At 47.8% G+C, this 24,863-nt stretch overlaps 2 protein-coding genes and 2 non-coding genes across 7 annotated transcripts in view; 1 reads left to right on the forward strand and 3 right to left on the reverse strand.

The window, feature by feature from the left end:
- Positions 1–5,666: 5,666 nt before the first annotated feature.
- Positions 5,667–5,740, forward strand: TRNAI-AAU. The gene has a single exon. It is a non-coding gene; the product is annotated as a tRNA-Ile (tRNA).
- Positions 5,741–5,937: 197 nt separating this feature from the next.
- TRNAM-CAU lies at positions 5,938–6,009 on the reverse strand. Its single transcript has one exon. It is a non-coding gene; the product is annotated as a tRNA-Met (tRNA).
- Positions 6,010–11,757: 5,748 nt separating this feature from the next.
- LOC115341153 (mitotic-spindle organizing protein 2B-like) lies at positions 11,758–24,849 on the reverse strand. 3 transcript variants are annotated; one of them, XM_041123328.1, is made up of 4 exons: positions 24,684–24,849; positions 24,471–24,616; positions 22,271–22,305; positions 11,758–19,698 (listed from the first exon to the last, which is right to left on the reverse strand). In XM_041123328.1, exons 1-4 carry the CDS (start codon positions 24,827–24,829, stop codon positions 19,537–19,539), a joined length of 489 nt encoding a protein of 162 aa, XP_040979262.1. In that variant the 5' UTR covers positions 24,830–24,849; the 3' UTR covers positions 11,758–19,536. The 3 variants fall into 3 exon arrangements, with proteins under 3 accessions (XP_040979262.1, XP_029869456.1, XP_029869454.1); XM_030013596.1 differs by lacking the exon at positions 22,271–22,305 and having other exon boundaries at positions 11,758–12,033; XM_030013594.1 differs by lacking the exons at positions 11,758–19,698; positions 22,271–22,305 and adding an exon at positions 23,538–24,389.
- Positions 11,810–24,863, reverse strand: part of SHF (Src homology 2 domain containing F) — a 40,817-nt gene continuing 27,763 nt past the window's right edge. For both annotated transcript variants that reach the window (XM_030013592.2, XM_030013590.2), the window contains one exon: positions 11,810–12,033. The gene's annotated coding sequence lies outside the window, so the exon portion shown is untranslated. The remainder of the gene's footprint in view (positions 12,034–24,863) is intronic.

Here is a 24,863-nt window from a genome sequence, read left to right on the forward strand (position 1 = left end):
CAGAATAAGTTGAAACTCAGTTTATAGTGGACAGACCATTTCTTTATTAATGTTATGTTCTGGATTGCTCTTAGTTTTTACACCTATGGTGTAGATGTCTACATCCAAGATAGTTATCTGGACTCCATTGGTTGCAAATGAAGAGTGTGAGAAACATTGCTTGAATGTGGTTCATCTGGTCTATTTCAGACATCTGGTTTTGGTAATTGTTTTGATCCCATTTATCTTGATAGCAGCCTCTTACATTCAGATAATCCATACCATCCTCCAAATGCCATCTGCCGAAGGAAGACGCAAAGCTTTTTTCACCTGCATTGCTCACCTGGTGGTGGTGACACTGTTCTACTGCACAACTGGCTTGATACATTTAAAGCCAAAGTCCAGTCTCTTGCCAAACAGCAGCAAAATGGTGGCTTTTTCTTACATAGTAGTAACTCCTATGCTGAACCCAATCATATACAGCTTACGAAACAAAGTAAAGCATGCTCTGAGAAAGATATTTGGGAGAAGACAATTCTTCAGCAAGGTCCCTCTGTCTAGATAGTCTCACTGATTTTCCAAAAATTGTTCACACTTGAAAGGTTAAAAATTAAAGAATTAATGCATTCCTCAGTCTGTAAAGGGTGTGGACATTTTAGCTTTTGTTGGAAAATACTGAGAAATGTACATAATCTGTATAATGAATAAACGAATACATTTAATGTCACTGTCCAAAATATTACAGACTACAGAAATAAGCCATAAAATCTGTACATTAACTACAAAATGTTTAAGCCTTTTTCCCTTCTTCTACATAATGGTTAGCTTTCAAGCCTGTCTAAAATAAATCATTGTCATAAGAACACATGACTCCAGCATAAATAAACCTAATTTGTAGCAAAATGCCAGCAAAGTCAGAAAAAAAATTGTGCATATTTTCAGGACAAATACACAAACTGATTGCTGGCATATTGGTATAGTTCATCCCATGGTAATCAGTTCCTCCCACCAGAAAGTAAAGAGTAAGGAGAGAGATTCAGTTGACTGGATATGGGAATGGGATTCAGTTCAAGATTATGACACCCTACTGTAGGTATCTATACATGTCAGCACCTACATGCCCATCAAAGTCAATGACAATCTAGTCAATACAATCAGCAGCATTTAAGGAGCGAACAACTGAGAGGAGCTTGCTTTGGCTGCTTGAACACAGGTAACTAGCGCTGCTGGAAATGTCCTACATCATCTTATTTTGGTTCCAGTGCAAAAAGGTTTGAGTTTCCGTAAGCCTGTGTTATATCTGCCAGCCCAAATGTAACAGATAACCCTGGGGACTCCAGGCAGCCAAAGACGTTTCAAGTCACACCTATATTGCAGCTTAGTCAAGGGATGTGCACAGTGGTGTACCCAAAAGACCTCCAGCTGCCACACCACAAGAGTGTCGGGAAACTGAATCCAGGGTTGTCCTGGTTTCGGCTGGGATAGAGTTAATTTTCTTCCTAGTAGCCGGTATAATGCTATGTTTTGGGTTCAGTATGAGAAGAATGTTGATAATACGCTGACGTTTTCAGTTGTTGCTAAGTGGTGTTTAGACTGAGTAAGTCAAGGATTTTTCAGCTTCTCATGCCCAGCCAGCAAGAAAGCTGGAGGGGCACAAGAACATCTCGAGCTGTGTGTCGGTGGTTAGGGATCCCACTGCATGATGTCACGGAATCGCAGAATGGTTGAGGTTGGAAGGGACCTCTGGAACTCATCTCGTCCAAACCCTCTGCTCAAGCAGGGCCACCTAAAGCCAGTTGTCCAGGATCATGTGCAGATGGCTTTCAAATATCTCCAAGGTGATCGACAGGCTGTCCGAAGTGAGTGTTGCTATTTGCAACTCTTTGCGAGCCAGTACCAGGAAGAATTACTCAAGGACAGCTCAAAACTGTATCTTAGAGGTATAACTCCAGACCTATTCGTGCAGTATGGGAACATGGGTATGAAAGAAAACAGTATTTCAGGATGCAGCAGTGGAGTGATAAAACATGAGGCACCTCCAGGAAGACTTGCCTTAAAAAGGGCTCCTTGAGAAGGAGGATTTCCCTGGGCAATCAGGCTGTGCCATGGGAAAAACCCACCCACTACCAGTGGGAAGGCACTGCAGTGGAGTGCAGGACTGCTGGTCGGTGGACACTTGGGCTGGAAATGTGAGTACATACCCGTTTTCTGCATCATTGTCTCTGTGTTGCCTGGGCTCTTTCTAATGAGCCTGGCTTCAACAATGTGAGGAAAAGGAGAGAAGGGAGTGCTAGGAAAAGCCCAAGATTGGTGTTTTGGGTTTGTGTGGTGGGGTTTTTGGTAGCGGGGGGCGGGGCTGCAGGGGTGGCTCCTGGAGAAGCTGCTGAAAGCTTCCCTGGCTCCAAGATGGACCCGTCTCTGACTAAGGCTGAGCCTATCAGTGACGGTGGTAGCACCTCTGGGATAACATATTTAAGAGGGGAAGCCTGCAACGGGGACAAGAGTGGAATGTGAGAGAAACCCCTGTGCAGACACGGAGGTCAGTGAAGGAGGGGAGGAGGTGTGCCGGAGGAGGGGATGCCCCTGCAGCCCGTGGTGAGGCGGCAGGCTGTCCCCCCCCAGCCCACGGAGGGGAGCGGGGGAGCAGATGCCCACCTGCAGCCCGTGGAGGACCCCATGCTGGAGCAGGGAGATGCCTCCAAAGATGGCCATGGCTCCATGGGAAAGCCCACGCTGGAGCAGCCTGTGACTAAAGGTCGGCCTGTGGAAAGGACCCACGCCAGGGAAGTTCGTGAAGGACTGCAGCCCGTAGGAAGGACTCACACTGGAGAAGTTCATGGAGGACTGTCTCCTGTGGGAGGAACCCCACACGGGAGCAGGGGAAGAGTGAGGAGTCCTCCCGCTGAGGAGGAAGGAGCAGCAGAGACAACGTGTGATGAACTGACCCCAACCCCCATTCCCCATCCCCCTGTGCTGCCGGGGGGAGGAGGGAGAGAGAAACATGAGTGGAGTTGAGCCGGGAAGGCAGGAGGGGTGGGGGGAAGGTGTTCTATGGTTTGGTTTTACTTCCCATTATCCTTGTTTTGATTTGATTGGTAGTAGATTAGATTGATTTTGTTTTTACCCCAAGTTGAGCCTGTCTTTTGCCCGTGACCGTAAGTGGGTAGTGATCCCTCCCTGTCCTCGTCTCGACTCACGAGCTTTTCTTTATATTTTCTTGTCATCCCACCAGGGACAGGGAGGAGGAGTGAGCGAGCGGCTTCATGGTACTTTGTTACCAGCTGGGCTTAAACCACAACTTGGCAAAAAAAGAAAGCTCAGGAGAACAGAAAACATGTTTTGAGGTGTTTGCATAGGTAAGTAGGTGTCAGGATGTGCTGAGTGGCCAGAGCATTGAGCAGGGACATTTGGGGAGAAATGAGTTTTAGGTATGGAACTGGCAGGGGCTTTTGGGGAGGGAATGGGTTGGAGAAGGGAGGATTTACATGAAAAATGTGGAAATATGGGAAATTTCCTACATTCTAAACAGGAAATACAGATCCTTTCACTTCACAAAATGCTATTCCATGTTTTGTGTCCATCTCCTGTCAGTCTTGAAAAGCAAAAATTGCAATTATCTGCTGTATGGTGACTCAAATCTAAGCTGGGGGCTGCCACTCAAACAAGTGGGAGAAGTGTGAAGGAATGGGGAATGCAGGGAGTTTCCCATGGGGAAGAGGCAGGGCAAGCACTGCAGCTCCAAGCGAATTGTATGGCAAGGGCTGCAGGAGCAGGCAGGTTCTCCCTGATGCCACAGGTGAGCAGAGCATATGGACACAGCTCTTGAGACAGAACAACCCTGAGATGAGTGGAAGGACCCCAGGAGATCTCTAGTCCCTCCTCATCCTCAAAGAATGCTCAGCTATTGGGGTCAGCCTACATTATTCTGGGCTTCATACAGCTGGGTTTTGAAAACTTCCAAGGACAGAGGCTGCACAAGCTCCCTGCATGACCTGCTCTACTGCTTGACTGTCTTCAAGGTCAAAAAGTATGCCCTTATATGCCATCTGCACCTCCTGCAGCAGCCCAGTTCTTGGACTCAGACATGGCTTAAAAGTGAGACATCCCTTTCTCTGAGCATGGCTCCAGTACACACCTCAGTACCCCCATGGGGCAAGGTAAAAACTCACCACAGAGGCAGCAAGTGCCCCATGAGCTAGGCTAGCTAGTACCTCTATCAAGCCCTTGTTGGGTGCTTGGCTGACCTCCTTGGGAGATCAAGGAAAAGCATTTGTGAGATGATGCATTGCTATTGCTTGTCCCAGTACCCTGGGAGGTCCTGCACACCCAGGTGGCTTAAGCAGGCAGGACCAGGGGACAGAGCTGTGGCTTGTGACAGGCCTGACTTTGGCACCAGCACAAGATGTGGCTGTTACCCCACTGACTGGATGCTAGCAGTCAAGTCCGTCAATAAAATCCAACAAGGTGCCTGAAGCAGAGACATGCTACAAGGCAGGAACATATCGATAGGGTCAGCAACTCTTGGGGACTGTCATCCCAGGACACAAGAAGAGTAAAGGGCTTAGCCAAAACATCTGTGTACCACTGATGTGGCATAAAACCAACACCTAGGAGGTCCACTACACTTCCTTGCACCCATTGGAAATGGGCTGTGGGAGTGAAGAGGGAGGAAGACAGGCAGTCATTGCCAGAAACCCGCCACAAGGACAAACAGTCTCTGTGCTGGGTAAGCACATGGGTATCAGCCTCAGCTTCTCCTCCAAAATGAGGAGCCAAATCGCAGTGCTGATAGGGTGTCCTCCCTTTGCACCTGAGTTTTGCTCCCACAGAGCTGGTGTGAATACACTGATGCTGTTTGAGGTGGATACAAGGAGTCTGATGTGCTGAGCAGCCCAGGTCCCAGGCTTTATGTTCTCTTTTGGTTTTTTTCCCCAAAATATTAAAATCTCCCAGCTGCTAGCAGTTTTGCAAGCCAGGCCTCCAAATTTGTGAGAAACTTGTGCAAAAAATACACCCACCTTCATTCTTTTATTTTCCCCACAGGATACCTGCCTTGTTTTCCCAAAATCTTGTGCATGGGCAGTTGTATCCAACAGGTGAATGGCAGCTCCTACCAGGCTGGCCAAAAAAAATAGAAGATCCGAGATGGGCTTTTCCTCTGTTCAGCTTCCAGCAACACGGTGGGGGACTTCATCTCCAGTCCCCAGGAGAAGGTCAAAGCTCTTACAGCAGATGGGACAGCCACGAGCCACAGCGCATTCATTCATAGTCACCCAGTGTGGGGGGACAGCAGGGCTGTTAACGTCACCGCGCACGGGACGTGCGTGCTGCTGGGATGAGGGTACCACCACTGCTCACCCAGCCCCGCGGGACTCCCCCCATTGCAGCATCCCCCAGACGTGGGGTGCGGGCAAAGACCCCCGTGGGAGCATCCCCCAGGGCTGGGGCGGGGAGGATGGATGAGAACGCGTACCTGGGAAAACAGTGCTGCGGCAGCAGAGTGGCGCAGCGGAAGCGTGCTGGGCCCATAACCCAGAAGTCGATGGATCGAAACCATCCTCTGCTATCCGTTTATTGCTCCCCTCACGCTTTTTTCCCCGAGGCAGCGGAGGCCGCCCCGCCGCGCACCGCTCCCGCCCGGAGCCGGCAGGGCAGTTGGGGGCGGCGCGGGGAGCGCTGCGCAGCGCGGCCGGTTAGCTCAGTCGGTTAGAGCGTGGTGCTAATAACGCCAAGGTCGCGGGTTCGATCCCCGTACGGGCCACATGCAATTTTCGCGGTTTTTTGGGTGGTTTTATTTTTTTGGCCCTTTCCGGCTGTCCCTTTCGTCTCGCCCAGCGCCGGGCAGTGGTGGTGCAGGGACCCGCAGGGCCCTCGCCGGGGCTGCGCAACGCGAGGCGTCCGGGGAGGGAAGCCAAAATAAATTAAAAAACCAATCGGGGGGGGGGAGAAAAATGTACGTAGCAGAGGATGGTTTCGATCCATCGACCTCTGGGTTATGGGCCCAGCACGCTTCCGCTGCGCCACTCTGCTCACTCCTGCACCCTCTTCGCGCTGCCTCTTTAGCGGCGCTCGTATGCGCCCTCCCTGCCTGCGTGTGGGGGTGTTCCCGCGGGGGTCCTGCCTGCACCCCTCGGCCCTGGGCGATGGTCCCCAGGGAAAGCCTCGCCCTCTGGTCTCACCCCACGCTTTCCCTACTCCTTCTTTCGCAGGTTTTCGTTTGTTTTGGAGGACAAACTTCACTACGTGCTACAGCCAACGGCATCCATTTCTACAGTGAAGATTGTCGAAAACCAGCTTTTCAGGGAAAGTCAGTGACCAGTCAGCGTGCAACACGTCCACCCGATTAAGCACCCTAATAGTGTCACAAATGGGATCAAGCAAAATACACAAAACGTATCATCACCACCACCATAACTTGCTGTACTGGAGGGGAGACCAAGGTTGCTGCTCATCTGGGAGCTCAGTGCTTCTCACACCAGCTGGCCTCTGGGGACAGGTTTCCCTCCTCTCCCCCCCCCTTGTCTCTCTCTCTCCCTTTTTTTATTTTTGCCACAATAAACATGTATCATTAGAGCCAAAGTATGCCACCAGCTACAGACACTGCTACTAGTTCTTTGTGCCTGCGAGCCCGTACTAGCACCCTTTGTGTAACGCCTGTGGGATGCTCTGTTAGGTGCTGCCAAATCCAGCAGCCCAACATGGCCGAGGATGCCATGGCTCCACCTCCCCAGCTTCAGGCAGTAGCAAGGCTGAGCGTGTATCCCCAGGAGGCACATACACCCCAAACTAGTAGATGGGTAGTTAGATAGATGATACACAGCCCCTTTCATACCCTCATCCCTCTATTTTCCCACAGTTGTGGCTCCCTAAACCACCTTGATCCCTTCTTTTCTCCACCTTTGGTTCCTCCCCCTGAACATCCCATAATAAGTCTCATACAATGCCAAAATGCTCTTCCCCTGCATCCCATACTGTGTCCCTCACCCCTAGGCAGTCACACCCTCAGTCCAAGAGTTGATCTGGACAGCTGCTCCAGTTGACTATCCTGATGGGTGCCACCTCCTGGCCCATGGATGGCCCTGGGAACAGCCAGGTCGGGGGATCCAGGTACTCCAGCTGCTGCCTCACATGAAGGACAACTCCGCTTCCTCATCCTCCTGGCCTGTGTCCCTCCATTGCAAGGCTCCAGTCATGTAAGCTGTCCCACCATATCTCCATCATCCCAACAAGCCCACAGTTGTGTGACTGCACACAGATCTCCAGCGCCTCACCTTTATGCCCCGTGCTGTGTGCATTAGCACACAGGCACGTCAGAGCGGCAGCACAGCATGCCGATTGCCCAGAAAGGGTTTGCGGTATTTCTCCATAATGGTGCCTTGTAGGCACGTTCTTGCTTGCATGCAAGTGCTGAAGGTGACCCCACGTAAGCGCCGTTTTGCTGATTTTGTGTTCGCTTTCATTCACATCACCCCAGACCCTTTGCTTGTCAGCCCTCTTCACCACTCCCATACCCCTGACTATGCCCCCCCTGAGCTCTGCAGTCGTGTCTGACACTCTCCAGGTTGCCTTTGGGAGTACCACTGGTACCCACAAGGAAGAAGAGCAGGGGGTGAGAGTCAGACAAGCTTTGGCAGTCTCTCCACAACACCCCCGACCTGGGCCCACAGCAAGCAGCACACTTCTCTAGACAAGTCAAGACGTACCCTGCAGCAGATGTGCTGGGGGCTTGGAGATGGGTGGGTAGGTACAACATAGGAGGTACCCCAAGCTGCAGAGGGATAAAGAAAGGCAGGCAGGTATGGAAGCAGGCAAAAACTATGCTTGTTAGGTACTTTTATTCTCAAGAAGGGTCAATATACTGCACAGAGGAGGTTTCATCGCATCTCAAGTCTGCTCACCCCTGTTCTAGGGACAAAGAGCACCAATAATGATTCTTCTAAGAGAAAAAGCAGCCCTTCAGCTGCTCTTTTTCACCAGCAAATTCAACTTACAGCTTCCCAGTTGGTGTGGTACAGTTCAGGCTTTGGGGGTTTTTTTGGGGGTGGCGGGAGAAGGGGGGCGTAGTTGCACTTTCTTACAAATCAGAGCAGGAGACACCCAGACCTTGCAAATGCAAATTGAAAAAAAAAACAAAAACAAAAACAAAAAAAAAAAAACTTGTAAGCTATTTCATTTGAACACCTTTCCTACAGCTTCAAGCTGTGTTAATAAAATTTGTGAGCTACTTGACTTCCATTTCTAACTCCCACCCTTGAAAAACTCTGACCTCCATAGCTGGGTGGATTTGGTTTACATGGCAAGGCTGGTGGGGGACGGTGCTGCAGGGGTGGCTTCAGCTGAGCAACCAGCAAAGCTGGTGGCACCTCTGTAAAAACATATTTAAGAAAGGACAAAACACTGCCCAGAGCGAGGAAAAGAAATATGCAGGAAACAATCCCACTAACACCAAGGGCAGAGCGGAAAGAGTGGCAGGACACACTCCTGGCACTGGAGGAGATTCTCCTGCAGCCTGTGGAGGACACCGTGACAGAGCAGGTTGTCCCCCTGCAGCCTGTGGAGGACCACGCTGTAGCAGATATCCACAGGGGCCCCTGCCAGAGCAAGTGTGTATTCACTGAAGGAACTGCAGTCCATGGAGAGCCCACACTGCAGTAGCCTCTCCTCATTGCCACGTGCTGCGAACACACCATCTTCCTAAAGTAACAACAGCCTTAGGCCTGGCCAGGGCAGGGGGAAGTAGGCTAAGCTGCAATATTGTTCAAGGGGAATCTGTAAGGTAGGATTATCCGAGCATCATTAATATTCTGCACAAAAACTTGTGCAAAAGAATATTGTGCTCGCCAGCATTTTTTCCTCTTGGTCAGAAAGAGATTTCAGCACCTGTTGAACGAGGTTCAGGAGAAACACTATCTATCCCTCCCCAAGAATGGAGGCACTTTCTCCTAATTAGGGAAATGGATTTCACCAACAGCTCCTGAGCTACCAAGGCTCACTCTGGAATGATGAACGGCAACACTTAAGCTCTAAGGAATCTACTTACCTCTTTTAGCTACTTGCATGTGTCTTACACTAAGTGATGAAGCTATTCTCTCCCTTATCTGGCATAATCTCATTTAACCTGGCCCATTAGGCAAAGGGTTCTGTAACACTCTATAAATGAATAATCACATTAGCATCATTGGAAGGACTAAATGTTGTGTGATTATGCTATGAGATAGGTCAAACTGGTTTTCAGATTAAGGTCCTAAAACCCACGTAAGCATGCACACGGAGGGAACAGGGCAACCACCAGCTAAAGTACAAGAACATACCGCCACCAGATAGTCACGTTTCCAGTGCAAGCTACTGTCACTGCAGGGCTCAGTGATGCCAATATATGACCTACCTCAGCACTATTCACCTCTTAATTCAGCCAACCAGACTTTCTTGTGACAGCATATGCCCACACATTCTGTATGGTTTGCTTAAATATTTTTATGGTTTTAATATTTTTTACCAGCTGTGGAAAGTGGTTTGCTGCTAGATAACTGTAAAAGTGAGATTCGATAATGATTACAAGAAATCATATACTAACATTATGATTGAAACAATAGACAAAACTGTAGCCAGAGGATTAGCTAGTAGAGGTAATTACAAAAGTGTAGCCAAGTGATTAACTAGTAATTAATTACTCATAAGTTTTGTAGTTCTTTGCTCTTATGACTAGATGTTCCTGTACGCTAGATGAGAACAATGTTGAAACTGACCACATGTGATTGAAACTGTGTTAAGCTTCAAGATGGAAGAACAAGGACTTCAAGGTCAACCAACAGAATCTCAAATGGGTCAGTGGTCGTAAAAGCAGCCCTTCAACTCAAATGAATTCTTCATTGCGCATGATGGGATGTAGGCAGTACTATGATAATCAGTTATAATCATTTTTATGTATATGTATGCTAATCTGATTAATATGTAATTAGTTATTCTATATAACCTGTTTGTGCTGAAGCTGTGGCACGCACGCTAGGTGGAATTATCCCCTGTGCATCCAGCGCTCCAATAAAGAATGCCTGCTTTCTAAAACTCCAAAACGAGTCTCAGAGAGTATTTCTTTACAGGCCGTGAATTTCAGTATCATCTGCTGCTACAACCAGCATGAACATAACAAAATGGATTTTAGGGAAAGAGGCAGCAAGAAGCATTGGCTTGTAAGATGAGTCATGACTTCTCTGGAGCAACTTGAGCACTTGTGCTGGTTTTGGCTGGGATAGAGTTAATTTTCTTCTTAGTAGCTAGTATGGGGCTATGTTTTATAATTCAGGGATGTTTTAGTTACTGCTGAGCAGTGCTTACACAGAGCCAAGGCCTTTTCTGCTTCTCACCCCACCCCACCAGCGAGGAGGCTGGGGGGGGCAGAAGAAGTTGTGAGGGGACACAGCCAGGACAGCTGACCCCAACTGACCCAAGGGATATTCCAGACCATAGGACGTCAAGCTCAGTTTATAAAGCTGGGGGAAGAAGAAGGAAGCGGGGGACGTTCGGAGTGATGGCATTTGTCTTCCCAAGTCACTGCCACACGTGATGGAGCTCCGCTTTCCTGGAGATGGCTGAACACCTGCCTGCCGATGGGAAGTGGGGAATGAATTCCTTGCTTTGCTTGCTGTGAGGGACTGAAAGAGTTAATGTCTCAAATATTGTGGTGGGGCAAGTTCTGCTTAACGAGTAACTCTGCATAACAAGGAACTCTGCCTAGCAAGGAACCCCAGGTGAAAAGAAGCAGATCAAACCCATCAGCAACAGGAGGGGGAGGGCATGCCCGAGGGTACACAGCTCCCTGTGCTGATGTGCTGAGCAGGACAGCTCACCCTGAAGGGAAGGGAAGTTACTCCCCAAACGACCCCAAGCCAAAAGGCTCACAAACTGCCCATGACACCTAATTAGCCTAATGCCCACCCGAAGGAGGGGCAGGGATGATAAAAGAACACAAACTGAAGCCTCAGGTGCACAAGCCCACTGGAACTGGACCCCTTGGCTGACTGAACCAACGCTGGACCCAGGACTGGTGAAATCTTTCTTTTCTCCCTCATTTCCTTTTCCATAATCCCCACACCTCATCCCTTTAGACATAAACCATTGACCAAGTCTGGGACTAAGAGCAGATCCAGCTGCCCCATGGCTCCTCTCTGAGAAGGAATCTAGAAAGCAAGGGGGTCTGCTCTGAGCCTCGTGACTCAATGGGAGGACTCTCCTTATTGTCTTCCCTGAACTGATCCCCAGACAAGCAAGGCCTGTAGTATATGTTTAGTGATGCATGGTTAGCACGTTACACAGTTTACTGACGTAGTTTCATGCCAATTTTTGTTGTGAGCACACCAATTTTGGTGGTGAGCATGCCAATTCTTGTTGTGAGTGAATAAAAGTTGAGGTTTTTGAGTTTAAAGATCCCTGGTGTTGTTTCACCTTAATCCTGACCTGGGAATCAGCAAACCTGAGTCATCATCCTGAGAAATCGGGACACGACACTTACATGCACAGCTTTTGCTTTCCCTATTAAACTGTCCTCATCTCAACCCACGAGTTTTCTCACTTTTACCCTTCTGGTTCTCTCCCCCATCCCACAGGTGGGGAGTGAGCAAGCAGCTGTGTGGCACTTAGTTGCTGGCTGGGATTAAACCATGACAGCACTATTCCAGACTTTTCTAGGCTTTATGTCTCTTTCTTTGTCCCAGGTGCCTTCAGGTAATCCCTAGTAGTTTGCGTTGCCAAAGTAAGTTTTGGAAATAAGAAACAACAGCTCTGTTCCATATATTACAAATCATGTTTGTCAAGTTAATACACACAACACAAGCAGTTTTAACAAGCACAGTTTATATACAATTTCAAGCATCAAAATACATCAGTTCCAAGGCCTTATTTAGGTACTGTTGCCTCCTCCACTGTTCTTTCCAGAAGCTCCTGCTTTCTGCAGCCGGCTTGCACTTGGTTGCCGAGGCATCCTCTGGGCAGATCCTTCCCGGCTGCTCCTTTCTGCTAGAACCTGGGTCCCGCTGACAGCAGAACTAGTTTTATTTCTCCCTGAATAAACAAATGCATACATTAATTTTCAAGTCCCAACCCTACGCGTCATCCACACAGCATCTAAGCTGCAAGCGTTCCTTAAGAAATCATGCAAAAGGCAAAACTCTGTTAGATGTCGCAAATGCATCCAGCACAGAAAGCTAATTTGTGAATTCAGCTCAAAAGGTATCAGGGCCACAAAACCAAAACAAGCTGCAGTAGGAGCATTCTTAATTTTCTTCAGGTTTAATCTATGAAGTAACCAGCCACTTCGTTCTTTAAACACCTGCTTTTATTTAGCACAGGAACACCAGCATTGCAACAGCACTTCAAGGAGAAAATGAAAAGCATCTAACACCTCAAGGCTGGGATAAGTGAACCAATGTGCCAGTGTCCTTCAGTTTCTGAAGCCTGCAGCCACATTCTCAGATCAGAAACCCTTCTCTTCATGTCACTTCTGTGACTTGATAAGCAAGTTTGGATTCATTTTCTGGAGTTCCCAGGAGCTCAGACTCCTACACAGGACCTACTCACAGATTTTCTTACTGTGTTCAGAAGATAAGAGTTATCCTTCTGTAGGCACAACTGACCATCTCTAAAATGCAGTGACACAGCAGAGAGAAGCCATGGGTAGAAAGGCAGAAGTTGAGGGAGGCAAGGGGCACACAGCCCACCCTGCTGGATTCAGCCAGAGGAGAGAGTGACAGACTAAGGTGCACTGCAAACAAATGACAGGAGGGGATAAGTGAAGGAGACTGACTTTTCTTGGCACTGGAAAGAACTACTTCAGATAAGAAGTAGGACTCGCATTAGGTAGCATTACAAAAATAAAAGAAACGTGAGGCAAAAGGGTCACAGCTTTTACTAAAGATAACAAGCTCCAAGAAGCATCATAAAAAAAATAGTAATATCAAGGAGGAAACAAAACACAGGAATACAGTGAGCTGTAGTTACTGTAGTTACATGCATGCAATTTAAAATGAAGAGTGACACTTTAGCAATCGTTAATCAGAGCAACTTTCAGAATACGAACAGCTACTCCACACACTGGAGTCTCCATGGGCATGGATTGGAAATCATCATCTTGGATCAGTTGTGCTATGGACAGCACACAGACTGGAGATATGTCTGGTTTACTTACCAAACCATCCTGTCTCCTTGGAGCAGCTGTCTGAGAATAGGACTCACATCAACACCACAGGTTAACACCTTGCAGCACCAGAAAGACAACCTGAGAACTTCCAAATAAGAGTATGTGGCCCCTGCATATCTGTAAAATTTGACAGACTGGAGTGGCAAAAGAAATATATTCACTTATCCCAGCCGAGTCAGGTGCTCTTAAAAAAGTCTATATTGTAAACCACACTAGTGATCTGCCAGCAGTTACCATCCCAAGCCAGCCAATCAGCCTTGCAGTCTTTCTTTGTAGCTCAAGCACTTTAAGCAGTTTCACTAATGCAAGTATTGTCCATGAAAACAAACAAATTGCACAAAGGCAATACATGATCTCACAGTATTTGAGAGAAAAACTGGCAGGAACAAAAAGCATTATAGTTCACCATGATGCTTTTAGCAATCCAGAACATCTCTATAGGTGAATGCCTTCCCCCTTCTCACATGCATCCATCCGGTAAGAGTGCAAGTCCTCAACCTGTGTACGACAACTCTAAGCATGTGCACATACAAAACAACTGTACCATTAAGCACTATTGGGAGTCAGGCCCTTGATCTTCTGAGCTAGCTGAAACAACTTGGGTAGAAAGAATCACTTTATTGAAGAGAAGCTGTGCTCAGACAAAGCACATGCCCTCCATCCTCTTTGCCTCAAAATCACAGTAAAACAAACCAGTTACTTAAACAGCATAAAAACCAACTATATTTTTGGAAGCATCCTATCTTGACTCATGAACCAGTCAAGAATAGCTCAGGAAGTGTGCAAGGACAGGCATGGTTTGTGCACTTCTACCAGTTAAAACACTATCAGAGATAACAGATTCAAGTAATGCAAAGCACAGAAGTTGAACAACCACAAACTATAATTCAAGTACTACAGATGAACAAAAGGATTCCACTGATATTTTCCTTGGTGACACAAGATGTCCTAATCTTGGACGTGTCTGGCTGTCATAGAACACCTGCAGCCCAAATAGATACAGATGCCAGAGACAAGCCAAAAGACAGCCTAATCAAATACCTCCCTTTCCAAAGATGACTCCAAAAGAGGCAGCTACGTGTTTATCTCAAGAGCCAGCCACAGTTTAAGAATGGTATATGCACACAAGCAGTGGCAGAAGTGTGCCCTACCTACCTCTGACTGCTAGCTTCCCCCATTTAAAAACAGCAGTGCCCACTGTGATCAAGCTGTTCACTTGGACACATTAATGCTGATTGTCTCTGACAAAACCCAAGGCCAAAAGGCTACAGCCACCTCTAGGAGAGGCTGAGGCAGGAGTCTTCAGGGTGGAACAGGGCAAGAAGAGAAACCCTTAAGTAGCAGAGAGAGGAAGAAGCACCTTCTTGCGTCAAGCAGGAGGCAAGTGAAGACCCATCAGATTTAGGAAAGGAACCCCAACCCCAAATACACTTTCATAAGTAGAAATCCAAAGCTCTTCTCATTCAGTCCCCTCTCCACTCAACCTACTGCTTTCCCCAGGGGAACCTTTCCTGCCTCTGAGCAGTAGCAAGGACTACAGATTTTCCTCCCACTGGTAAAATAAATAAATAAATAAATAAATAAATAAATAAATATTGGTACATTTACTTGTAACACAGTTAGGGCTATCAGGGCTGCAGCAATCTCAAAATATTTCTTGTATTGCATATTGGCAGTGACTATGGGCTACAGCAACCATGAGAGTACTTTTAAATTCTCCAAAATCCTGCTCCTGTTTCTGTCTCACAGTAGAGCTTACACTGGGCACAGTAAATCAGCTGGCCTTTCTAGACAACCAAAGACTCAGTTTTAGGTGTGAACAAAACAAACTTGTAAGACGAGAAGTCCCTCCTTTTTGCAATTGCTATGCGTTACCTAGAGGACTAAAGAGACACCTTTTGCCCAATCACCAGAAGCGTGCACAGTGATGGGACTCACTTCAAATCCCATCACCTCCTGACCATGGAAGAATCTCAGACATGGCTAGACTTCACTCCCCAAAGCAGTCCCAGTATGTGACTGGCTCATTATACCCAATCCTTTGCCAGACTGCCAGGTTTGCCCTGCAGAGTCTTGCTTGCATCCCTACATAAGTATCACAAGTAGTCCTCTTCTGCAACACAAACTGGCAGGTTCTCAGGTCTTCAAAGCTGCTGCCATATCTTAACAGCTAATACACACACTGGGCTCTCTTCAGAGCCAAAATATCACCCCTGCTAAAGCAGTCTCCCTGAGAAGACAGAGTAAAGCAGACAGGTAAGACTGGCAAAATACGTCTCAACAAATCCAGCTGAATTGTTTTGAAACACAGGAAGAGGAAAAAGTAAGAAGATGGTTTTCAAATGCACTTTTCCAAAATACTTAACTAAGACCCTAAGTATGCATTGAGCAGAGGATCATTAAGCACATTTTCTCTTGCAAACACTTATCAGAAGAGAAGGATTTGGAGAAAGAAGAGAACACAAAATAAGTGGACACCTACACAGGCCTACAAATCACCTGCACAGAACTTACAGCTTCCTCTCTTCTCCAACAAGCTTGTTTCTTCCTAACAGGTTAGGTATTCAACTGCATTACTAGATACCACTGCAAAAACAAGCTTACATTAACAAAGTCCCAGATCCTATTCAACATACTGACAAGCCTCCTTAGGTGCTCGAACATCTCAGTTTAACACATCAGGTAAGAAGCATCTAAATGAGACGTCTGAAGGTAGGTTAAGGTACAGAGCAATTCCCCCCTCCCAGAGCAGAGGTCTGCATTAGTCTGATCAATCTGACAGTCCTTTTCCAAGGCAACTGTCTGAAATAATACTTCATTCTCATCTACACAATGGATGGATTCTCCCTTACTCTACTATCTATGTTACCTTGGGAGGCCGCCAACTTGATGACCCATGAAGTGTCTGGTTTACCAAAGACAAGGTTTTCATTTACCTCTCCCACTCTTTTGAAAGATGGCTCCCTTCAAGGCTGCTCAGCAGAGTCACAGGAGCTCCTCTCTCATCCACTGACCAACATGAAACACACCAGCCTTTTCCCTACAAATTCTCACATGTTCCTGGTTGCTCCTCATTTTGCTAGTTTTCATCACCACACTTGGGATAGTCTCATTTCCTCCCCTTCTCTTGCACATAGATTACAGAAAGAGTAGATGGAGAAGAGGTCCCTCATTTTTCTCAGAGAGGTCTATTCAGTCTGTAAGATTTTTTTGAGTGTTTCCTTGCTTGGCTGCGGGGGGGGGGGGGGGGGTGGGGCAAAGTTGTCACTCACAAACTCAAATCTCATTACTTTGCCACAAAGCCACACATGATGAGTCTGGCAATAACAGTACCCCTCTAAATCCCTTTTCTTTCTGTCAGTACTTGCCTCACAGAGCATGAAAAAAAAAAAAAAAAAGCTTGAAAATGAGCCTGAAAAGACATACTAAAAAAATCCTAGTGCGGTGTTTAGCTCAAATACCCAGCAGAGAAGAAGCCTTACAGCCTCAGGTAAACTTGCAAACCTTCTGTGGAGGAAGCATGACCAGAGAGAGACCTACACTGGCCAGAGATCACCAGTCCTCTCTACTACCTGCTCATGTTGACAGCACTGCCAATGCCATCCAAGTCCTGGTTTTAGCTATCCATCCGCATTAACTTGCCCATCCATGTCCATCACACCTAGAGCACATACAAAAACATTACACAGAACCACCCAGGCTACTGAAGGGATCCCAGTACCTTCAGGGAATACATCAGCACACAGTGTTTCCTTTTGAACTGCAGCCTGTCCAAAAGCCACCAGCTTCTCCAATGGACACAGCCACGTACTAATAGTTAAATCATTAGGCAAGACTGCAACACACTCCCACTGTACACAGAGCACTGCAGAGAACATAGCACACTTAAAAGAAAAAGAGAATGGAAGAAGTCTGTACCTCTCAGATAATGCTTCCCCCCCCCCTTAAAAAGGTTACTCAGGTGGGAGGAAGTCTTTAACAGATTCCTTCCCAAAACACAGCAGTGCAGGTTGCATCACAGCATCCAATACAGCCTTTTCCTCATTCAAAAGGTAAAGATTCCATAAAATGACAAGTTTGTCTAGACTTCAGTTTTCAAAGTACGTTGCCCAGAGAAAAATATATTTTCACAGGAACTATGAAGCTACCTGATCTTCTGGGACTAGGTCCACGTCAGGTTTTGAGCATTCCAGCCTAAACTTTTTGCAAGTTATTCCTGGGATAAGGAAAAAGAAATAAAAGCTGTTTGACTGCTGTTTCTGCTGAATAGAAAAGACTACTATACTACCCATCACCTGTATTTTGAGAGTATTGAAATTTACTATAACCTCCCAGGAGAGGAAAGGAGCTGGAACTTTTAACCAAGGGACTCTCAACCATCCAAGAAGGCACAGTACAGCTAGAAATTTTTTAGTCAGTTGTAAAATAAATGACATCAGCACCTGCAATCCAGAAAATACTTCACCATAATTTCTGTACCACGAGATGAACAAGGTCTATAAATTGAAGCTACTCGGTTGCTGATGGACTAAAGAAATGCCTACGATACAGAAAAGTTAAAATTAAAAAAAAAAAAGTGCATTGCGGAACAGGAGCCTGGGGGGAAAGGGGAGGGGAAGCAACAACTCCACATCAGGAATGCTCTAAACATAAAACTTCTTGCCCTGTATAACTATCATGACCATCATTTCACAAAACAAGAATAAAGGCCTCTAATTCAAAAGGCTTAAACTCTGCTGCTTTTGGTAGAAAGAGTTAGAGGGAGTAAGAGTTAGCAGGATGAAGATCTGGAAGGCAATCTAACTGCTCTTTAGTGAATTTAGGAAATCCACTTATTGGAGCGGTATTGATGAAGTACTGAAAAAACCTGAGTATGAGTGAAGCAACTAAGTAAGAAAACCATGATCAGGACTGTATTAGTCCTTTGATTAGTCCTGTAAGTCACCTACAGATTATTTTACAGATTTTTTTTCAGGGAAGACATACAGACCATGAAGTGTCCGAGTACAACATTTACAGGTGCATGGCACAATTAAGAACGCACTGCTATCAGTCCAGTCCCATGGATATATTTCACCTACAGTTAAAGCATAATAGCCAGTAAAACCAACAGGAAAATTCACTGTATTATGTACAAAAACCAGATTAAACACATTTAAGAGAAATCCTTAGCATCTCTGGGGAGATTCCTTCCACTGCTCCACAGAGCATTATCCTTGTTAGCTACCTTATCTCCTTAATACAGAAGTCTGCATTACAAATACCACATCAAGATGAACCCTGAGACAACATGAGGCTGAGTAAGTCCAGGGTGAGTGTAAGAGGAATGCAAAGCAGCCAGCGTGGCCAGCCAGCGGTACCCAAGAGTGATGGCAGTCACCATGGGCCCTTGCAGCAATAGCTGTCATACCAAAAGGCTGACCACAGCTGGAGACAGACAACACAGAGAAAGTGCAAGAAATAAGAAGTGAGAAAAAGGGATGAACAAGGAAAGCTACAAAACACAAGGCTGGCAAGAGGAACGCATAGGGAGGACAAAGTTGGCAACAAGCTGCACAGTAGAGAGAGGAATATTTAGGAAATAATCGAACAACAACACTTGGAAGAGACCTTGACCATATCTAAGTATTTACACAGGAAGAAAGTAGTTACAAATGCAGGAGCAGAAAAGGACTTACAATTCTCAAAAGCATATTTTTTCCACACAGGCAAGAAAATACACCCCATGAACCCTTCACCGAGCCCATGGCCGGTGGTAGGCTCAGTGGCTTTTCCAACAGGCACCTAAGTGCAACACGGAGTTTCACAGAGTAGGAAAGCATTCTGACCCCTGCTATGCAGAACAGGAGGCTGCAACAGTTCCTTGCAGCCTCAAAATCCATAGACCAGGTGAGAGGCCCACAACGGAGACAGGATTTTGAAAGGCAAGCTCATGTTAACAAGACATTTAGTACAAGAAATAAGCTGGGGCAAAGCTTTGGGAAGTAACTTTATGGAAGACACTTGGGCTGGGGAAGTGGGGGATGTGGAAAAGCCAGTTGGAGTGCAAAGAGTGAGAGAAGCATCGAAGAATATTCATCAGCCTAGAAAAAAGAGCAAGGCATTGACATATCCATGTCAATAGAGAGGTAGAAAACTGCAGGGAAACCACCAAGAGCTTGAAGGTTGGCTGATGGGAACGGAAAGCATGGAAATAATATGTAAGAAAATGGTATATTTAACTACACAAAGGTAACTATACACATATCTAGTCTAGGCCAAAACCAACACCACTGTCCTAATGGATATGCACACCTCCTCCTCGCATTCACAGAAAGAAATTGCCCGGGATATCCTTTCTCTTTAAAATCAGCAATTTCCCTCCCAAATCAACAGTTGAGGAACCACTTCCAATGCAGCTTGCATGGAGTTGTATCTAGCGAAATATGCCAGATGGATGCTCCAAGACTCAAACACCGGAATTTGGAGCCAGCTATCAAGAATTCAGTTACCAGTAAACACAGCTCCATGCAGAACACCATGGCTATAGGCTATGGGAAAATGCAAAATAAAGTCATTCATATTAGACTCCTTGTTGCTTTAGCCGTAAAAAAAGCTGAAATAACTACCAGGGGGCACCTCCCCACACACACTACCTCCCCTTCCTCCCTCCCCCCCCCCCCCCCCCCCCCCCCCCCCCCGCCAACAGCGTTGTTCAGAAATGCTGTAACAAGTCTTTTTCCAGCTGCTTTAAAAAACCTCCCTGCACCATGATGGGCTGAGAAGCCTAAGCCGATATCTCATTGTTACTGATAAAACTCAAGCAGAGCAGTCTTGGCTCATCTTTAGTGAGACCTGGATTACTTCAGCCATTTGTCTGTCTTCTGACAAAGGAGGAAGCACAGGAGAAAGAGCAGATAAGCAGAGTTGAAGGACACTGTGCGAAGCAGCTTGGCAAGCTTATATAGGACAATCACTGTTCTTTGTATTAACGCAAAGAGCTCTGGCTTTGTCAACGAACACAAGTCCAAGCTATGCAGAGGAGGAATCTCCCATCTCCAAATGCCTGGTCCTGCATGGAAGCTGCACCATCCTCTTCTTAAACAGAAGCAGCATCTTCCAACAAGAGATGGCAGGGCCAACAGCAGATACAGCTTTGGTTCCCCTTCCCCGCAGCAGCTCCTAAAGGGAAAGGAGGCAAGGCAAGCCGAACGCTCCTGCAGAACAGATCCAGCCCAGAGGACGCCCCCAGTCACCCTATTAACACTTACCCAACTCCTGAACGATGGACTTAGACTGTGCCCAGAACTAGAAAGCTCAGTGAACGAGGAGCGATTCCTCCTCCTCTTCAGTCTGAGCTAGCTGGTTGTTTCTTCAATTTAAGGAGAGAAAATTACTCTGCTGAAGATACACTGATTTTAGTGGGATCTTTGTTTCAACAACACACTCTCCTCCAAGGGCTACAGTAAAACAACCTCCTGTCTTGAGCTAGATAGTTCAAATCCTAATTCAGCCTAAGGTGGCCCAGTAAAACACAAACAAGGCTGGCAGTGATGGCCCAGTTCTGCTTTAGATCATTACCAATTTCCATCAATTGAGGGATCTCTCTGGACACCTGCTTGTTTTCATGACCTTCAACCAGGAGTCCTATCCATCTTCCTCAGACACGCCAGGCACATCGCTCCAAGTGTTACATGGCTCTGCAGAGTCACACATAGGCTAGCCAAAATTTGCACAAAGCTGCAATTCAACCTGCAAAAGCTTGTTCACTTGCACTTGATGCCCATCTTAGGTCAGGCTGGGCACTGAGCTAACATAGCCCCTCCTTCAACTAAATCACAGCAAGCGCAGACATCCGCCTTCCATCCGAGAGGCTACAGAAACGTATCCTCACAAGAAGAGCTGGACAAAACATGTCCTCGTCTTGATATTTATGAGATCTTACCAGCACTTCTTATGCTCACAGAAATGAGGACACAGGACTAAGGTTGTGACAAGCCACCACTGAGCTTAAGTTCTGCTCAAAGAATTTTCTGAGAAAGTTGGCTTTTCAATGGTGATTTGATTCGCAAAGGAATTAGCCGATGTCAATAGGTGCTGGGTGACAGCAAAGTCATTTAGGCTGACAGAATCTAAAAAGAGAAGTTTTCATTCTAAGTGAGTTATGGCTCTAATAACACACAAGCTTCCAGAAAACAAAAAAACCCCGACATAGTTGGCAAGACCAAAACTTCTGGCAGGGCATGCAAGTGCTGCCCATCAGAATTTGGTCAGGACTGAGCGTGATGAGAGAAAAGGCCCCTTTATCACCATTACAGAGAACCAACTTGCAAAGAGAGCAAATCCAAGTTCAGCATTTAATGTTTTACCACATCTGCAGTGAAACCGTGGCTTGATGGGCACAATCCTCCTGTCTCAGTAAGCTGTGTGTGATCCGTGATCTCAGTGCACCAACTAGCCCTGAAGACATATGTTAGCCTTGTGAAATAAAACAGCAACAGGAGACACTGAAGGCCAAACTAATACTGCGAATATTTACCACGAGCAGTGCAGAGCTAAGGCCATCTTTCTCTGAACTTCACTGCGGTTCACCCTTGGGTCCAAGGGCTTGTCCCAGTGCACTCGAGGATATCAACATGTCCATTTTAAAGCGAAACTATGGAGAGGAAAGTCTGGCTGGACACACTACAACTGCAATCTGACTTGAGCACCATCTTGGACCAGGAGACGCTCTGCTAAAGATGCAGAATGAGCATCCTGGATTAACACAGGCACAACCGAATTAAGCTCCCAAGACAGATACTAATTCCTGCAAACTCACAGCCTCTCTAAGGTGCTTGCAGCACCTCAAGCTAGTAGGAGGCAACGGTTAAGGGCATTTCAACTCTACCTTAGGGTTTCTGGCTTTTCCTCTTGAGAAATTTAATACTGATTAGCAAACAAGTTGCCATCTGACTGTTTCAAACCTGAGCTGGCGCACTACTAGCTAAAACTAGTTCATGGCAGTGGCCCAGTCCTAGAAAAAAAATAATCTCATTTTTACAGGAAGCACCACAAAAACAGCATACATGAGAGAACAAAAGCTACTCCAGATTAACAGGCAGACAGGAACAAAAACCTTACCAAAGTTCCTTCACAGTTTGAGTGGCCCATCGCACCTGAAGCGCCAACAAAGGAGAAGAGAGAGCAAAATTTAACAGCATCTTTTGTTCAAAATTGCTGCTCTTTTGAGATGTTTCCTCTCAACATGGTACCGGAATAGCATGGTGCTTTTTACTTAAAATATCCAAATACTGTACCTTTCTCATTTTGCTCGGGAAAAAGTAGTCAGCCAGGTATCGTCTTTCTCCCCTGAGCATATTTAGAGTCATTTCTCAGTCACATGTGAGGCTGTTCTGTTTACCGCAACCAACTTCTCTGCAGGAAACTCTTAATCAAGAGCATCTCTTGAGAAAGGGGAACCTGTTCACAGTGAAGTCCACGGAGTCCCAGACACTTTATCGGCACACTCCAATTCCCATTTGGGCGTTAGCAAACTTCCTCAGAGTCTCTGTACAGCCACCCTCACCTGCTCAACGAGGTGAGTCTCACCCACTTACCATGTGGGAATCCACACCAGAAGCAGCAGGCTCTGCTATTGCGAAGGTGCCTCAGATTGTGGCATAATCACCCTTACCCTAAAACTGACTGCTTATACCTGGTCAAATAAATCTTGCCTTTCAACTCCACTTTGTATAGGACTTAGCACCAGACTTGCAAGCACAGCCATGAGAATAAACACCTCCTACCACCAAGGCAGCCTCACTAGTGAGGCTAGACTAAGCAGTAGTACGCTGTCATGACAGGGAAACCTTACTTTCCCTCCCACCTTGCTCCGGTTACCTGTGCCGACAAACCTTTTCTTTCTTGCCCCACTCCCTGTGTTCCCAGCACAGTCTTTGCTGACAATTACTTTTTAAAAGTTTCGCCTCAAAATTCATCATGGGTCAACAGAGACCCATCAGCTACAACAGATTTTTCACCCTGAAACAGAGAGAGGAAGGGAGAACGGAACATGACACTACAATTCGACTTGACCTCATCCATTTCTAGGGTCCTGCTGGTTGATCAAGCACACCCACGTTACTGGTACGGCAGCGCTGAGGCGTGCAGCAAGCCGAGCTTTCGGTGTGCAGTTTCGTTCTTGGCAACCGCAGACAATGATCACAAAACCCTGCTGTTTTGGCCATTGCCCCTTTCTACTATATTTTTGAGCACAAGAGAAATGAGAGCCTTTTCACGGTGAATTCAAGCTTAGCGACAGCAGACTTATTTTAGTTACCTCTTTTTAAAACTTTTGGAAGTCATCCGCAGAGGTTGCAAGCTACCAGCCAAAAGTCACTTCCAGAAGTTCAGGGAGTAAGTAAAACTTTTATTAGAACTGGTTTGGAATAAAATAAAATATATATACGGCACAGCTTCAGGGCTACATTTGTTACCGTCCGCCAAGATTAGAGCAATAACAGAAGATAATTACATTTAAAAGCGGTTGCTATTTTAGCTGACAATCCCACGAAGCCTCCCATTTCACATTCCCACCCAAATACCGTCTGCCGGGCACGGAAACCGCTGGCCGAGTGGCAGAAGCCACCGAGCTGCTACGTGGGGACGGAGCAGAGGAAGCGTCGCAGCTCCCCTCCTTTTCCAGGGATTCCTAACGTACCAAAAACTTGCACCTTCCGTCGAGTTAAACACAAGCGAAGCAGCACCGTGTAGTGTTGCGTATTCAGGGGCTTTTTTTTGTTACGGGCTTGGAGGGCAGAGCCGGGAGGCTACAAAACCCAGCACAAGCGACTGCAGCAGCCTCCCCCGGGACGAGCCGCACCGCTCCTCCACGCCCACCCCCCGACGCGGCCTAGGACGAACAAAAACTGAGAAAAAAGGGTGCGGGCAGGAGGCGCAGGGGGGCGTGCCCGGGGCTCCCCCTCCGCAGGACCCGCCGCCGGGCCCGGCCCCGCGGCTCATACCGAGCGGGCCCCCCGGGGACCGGCCGAGCCCCCCCTCGGGCCCAGCCGCCCGGCCCGCGGCCCCCTCCCCGCGGCGGGGCGAGGGGCGCGGCCGGCGGGAGGCGCGGGGAGGCCGCGGGGCAGCGGGCAGGCCGCGGGGGGGCCTCGGGAGAGCGGCGGGCGGCCCCCCAGCCGCGGCGGCCGCAGGCCGGAGGCGGGGAGGAGCGGGGCGGGGGCCCGGCCGTCCTCGGGGGGCTCTGCGCAGGGAGACACGGGGATTAGGGCTCGCCCGCCCGCCCAGCCCGCCCGCTGCCCGCCCGCCCCTGCCCGCCGCCTACCTCGGGTGTCGGCGGGGAGCGGCGCCGGCGCGGCGGGGGGTCCGGCCTCGGGTCCCGGCGGCAGCCGCTGCCCGGCGCACATGGACTTGAGCACCTGGAAGACGGCGAGCGGCGCCACGTTCATGCGCAGCAGGTCCAGCAGCACCCTGCGGGGACAGCCGTCAGCGGCGGCGCCAACCGGCCGTACCGGCAGCCGCCGCCGCCGCCGCTCACCGGAACACCTCCGGGTCCAGCCCGCTGCCCGCCGCCTGCGCCAGCTCGAACAGCTCCGCCTCCTCCGCGCTCAGCAGCTGCTTCCGCCGCAGCCGCGCCTCCGCCATCGCCGCCGCCGCCGCCATCCCCGCCGCCGCCTCCAACATGGCGGCGCCTGACGCCACGTCCCCTCGCGGCCCG

The sequence above is a fragment of the Aquila chrysaetos genome, chromosome 5 (genome assembly GCF_900496995.4).
Source record: "Aquila chrysaetos chrysaetos chromosome 5, bAquChr1.4, whole genome shotgun sequence".
Classification (NCBI taxonomy): domain Eukaryota; kingdom Metazoa; phylum Chordata; class Aves; order Accipitriformes; family Accipitridae; genus Aquila; species Aquila chrysaetos.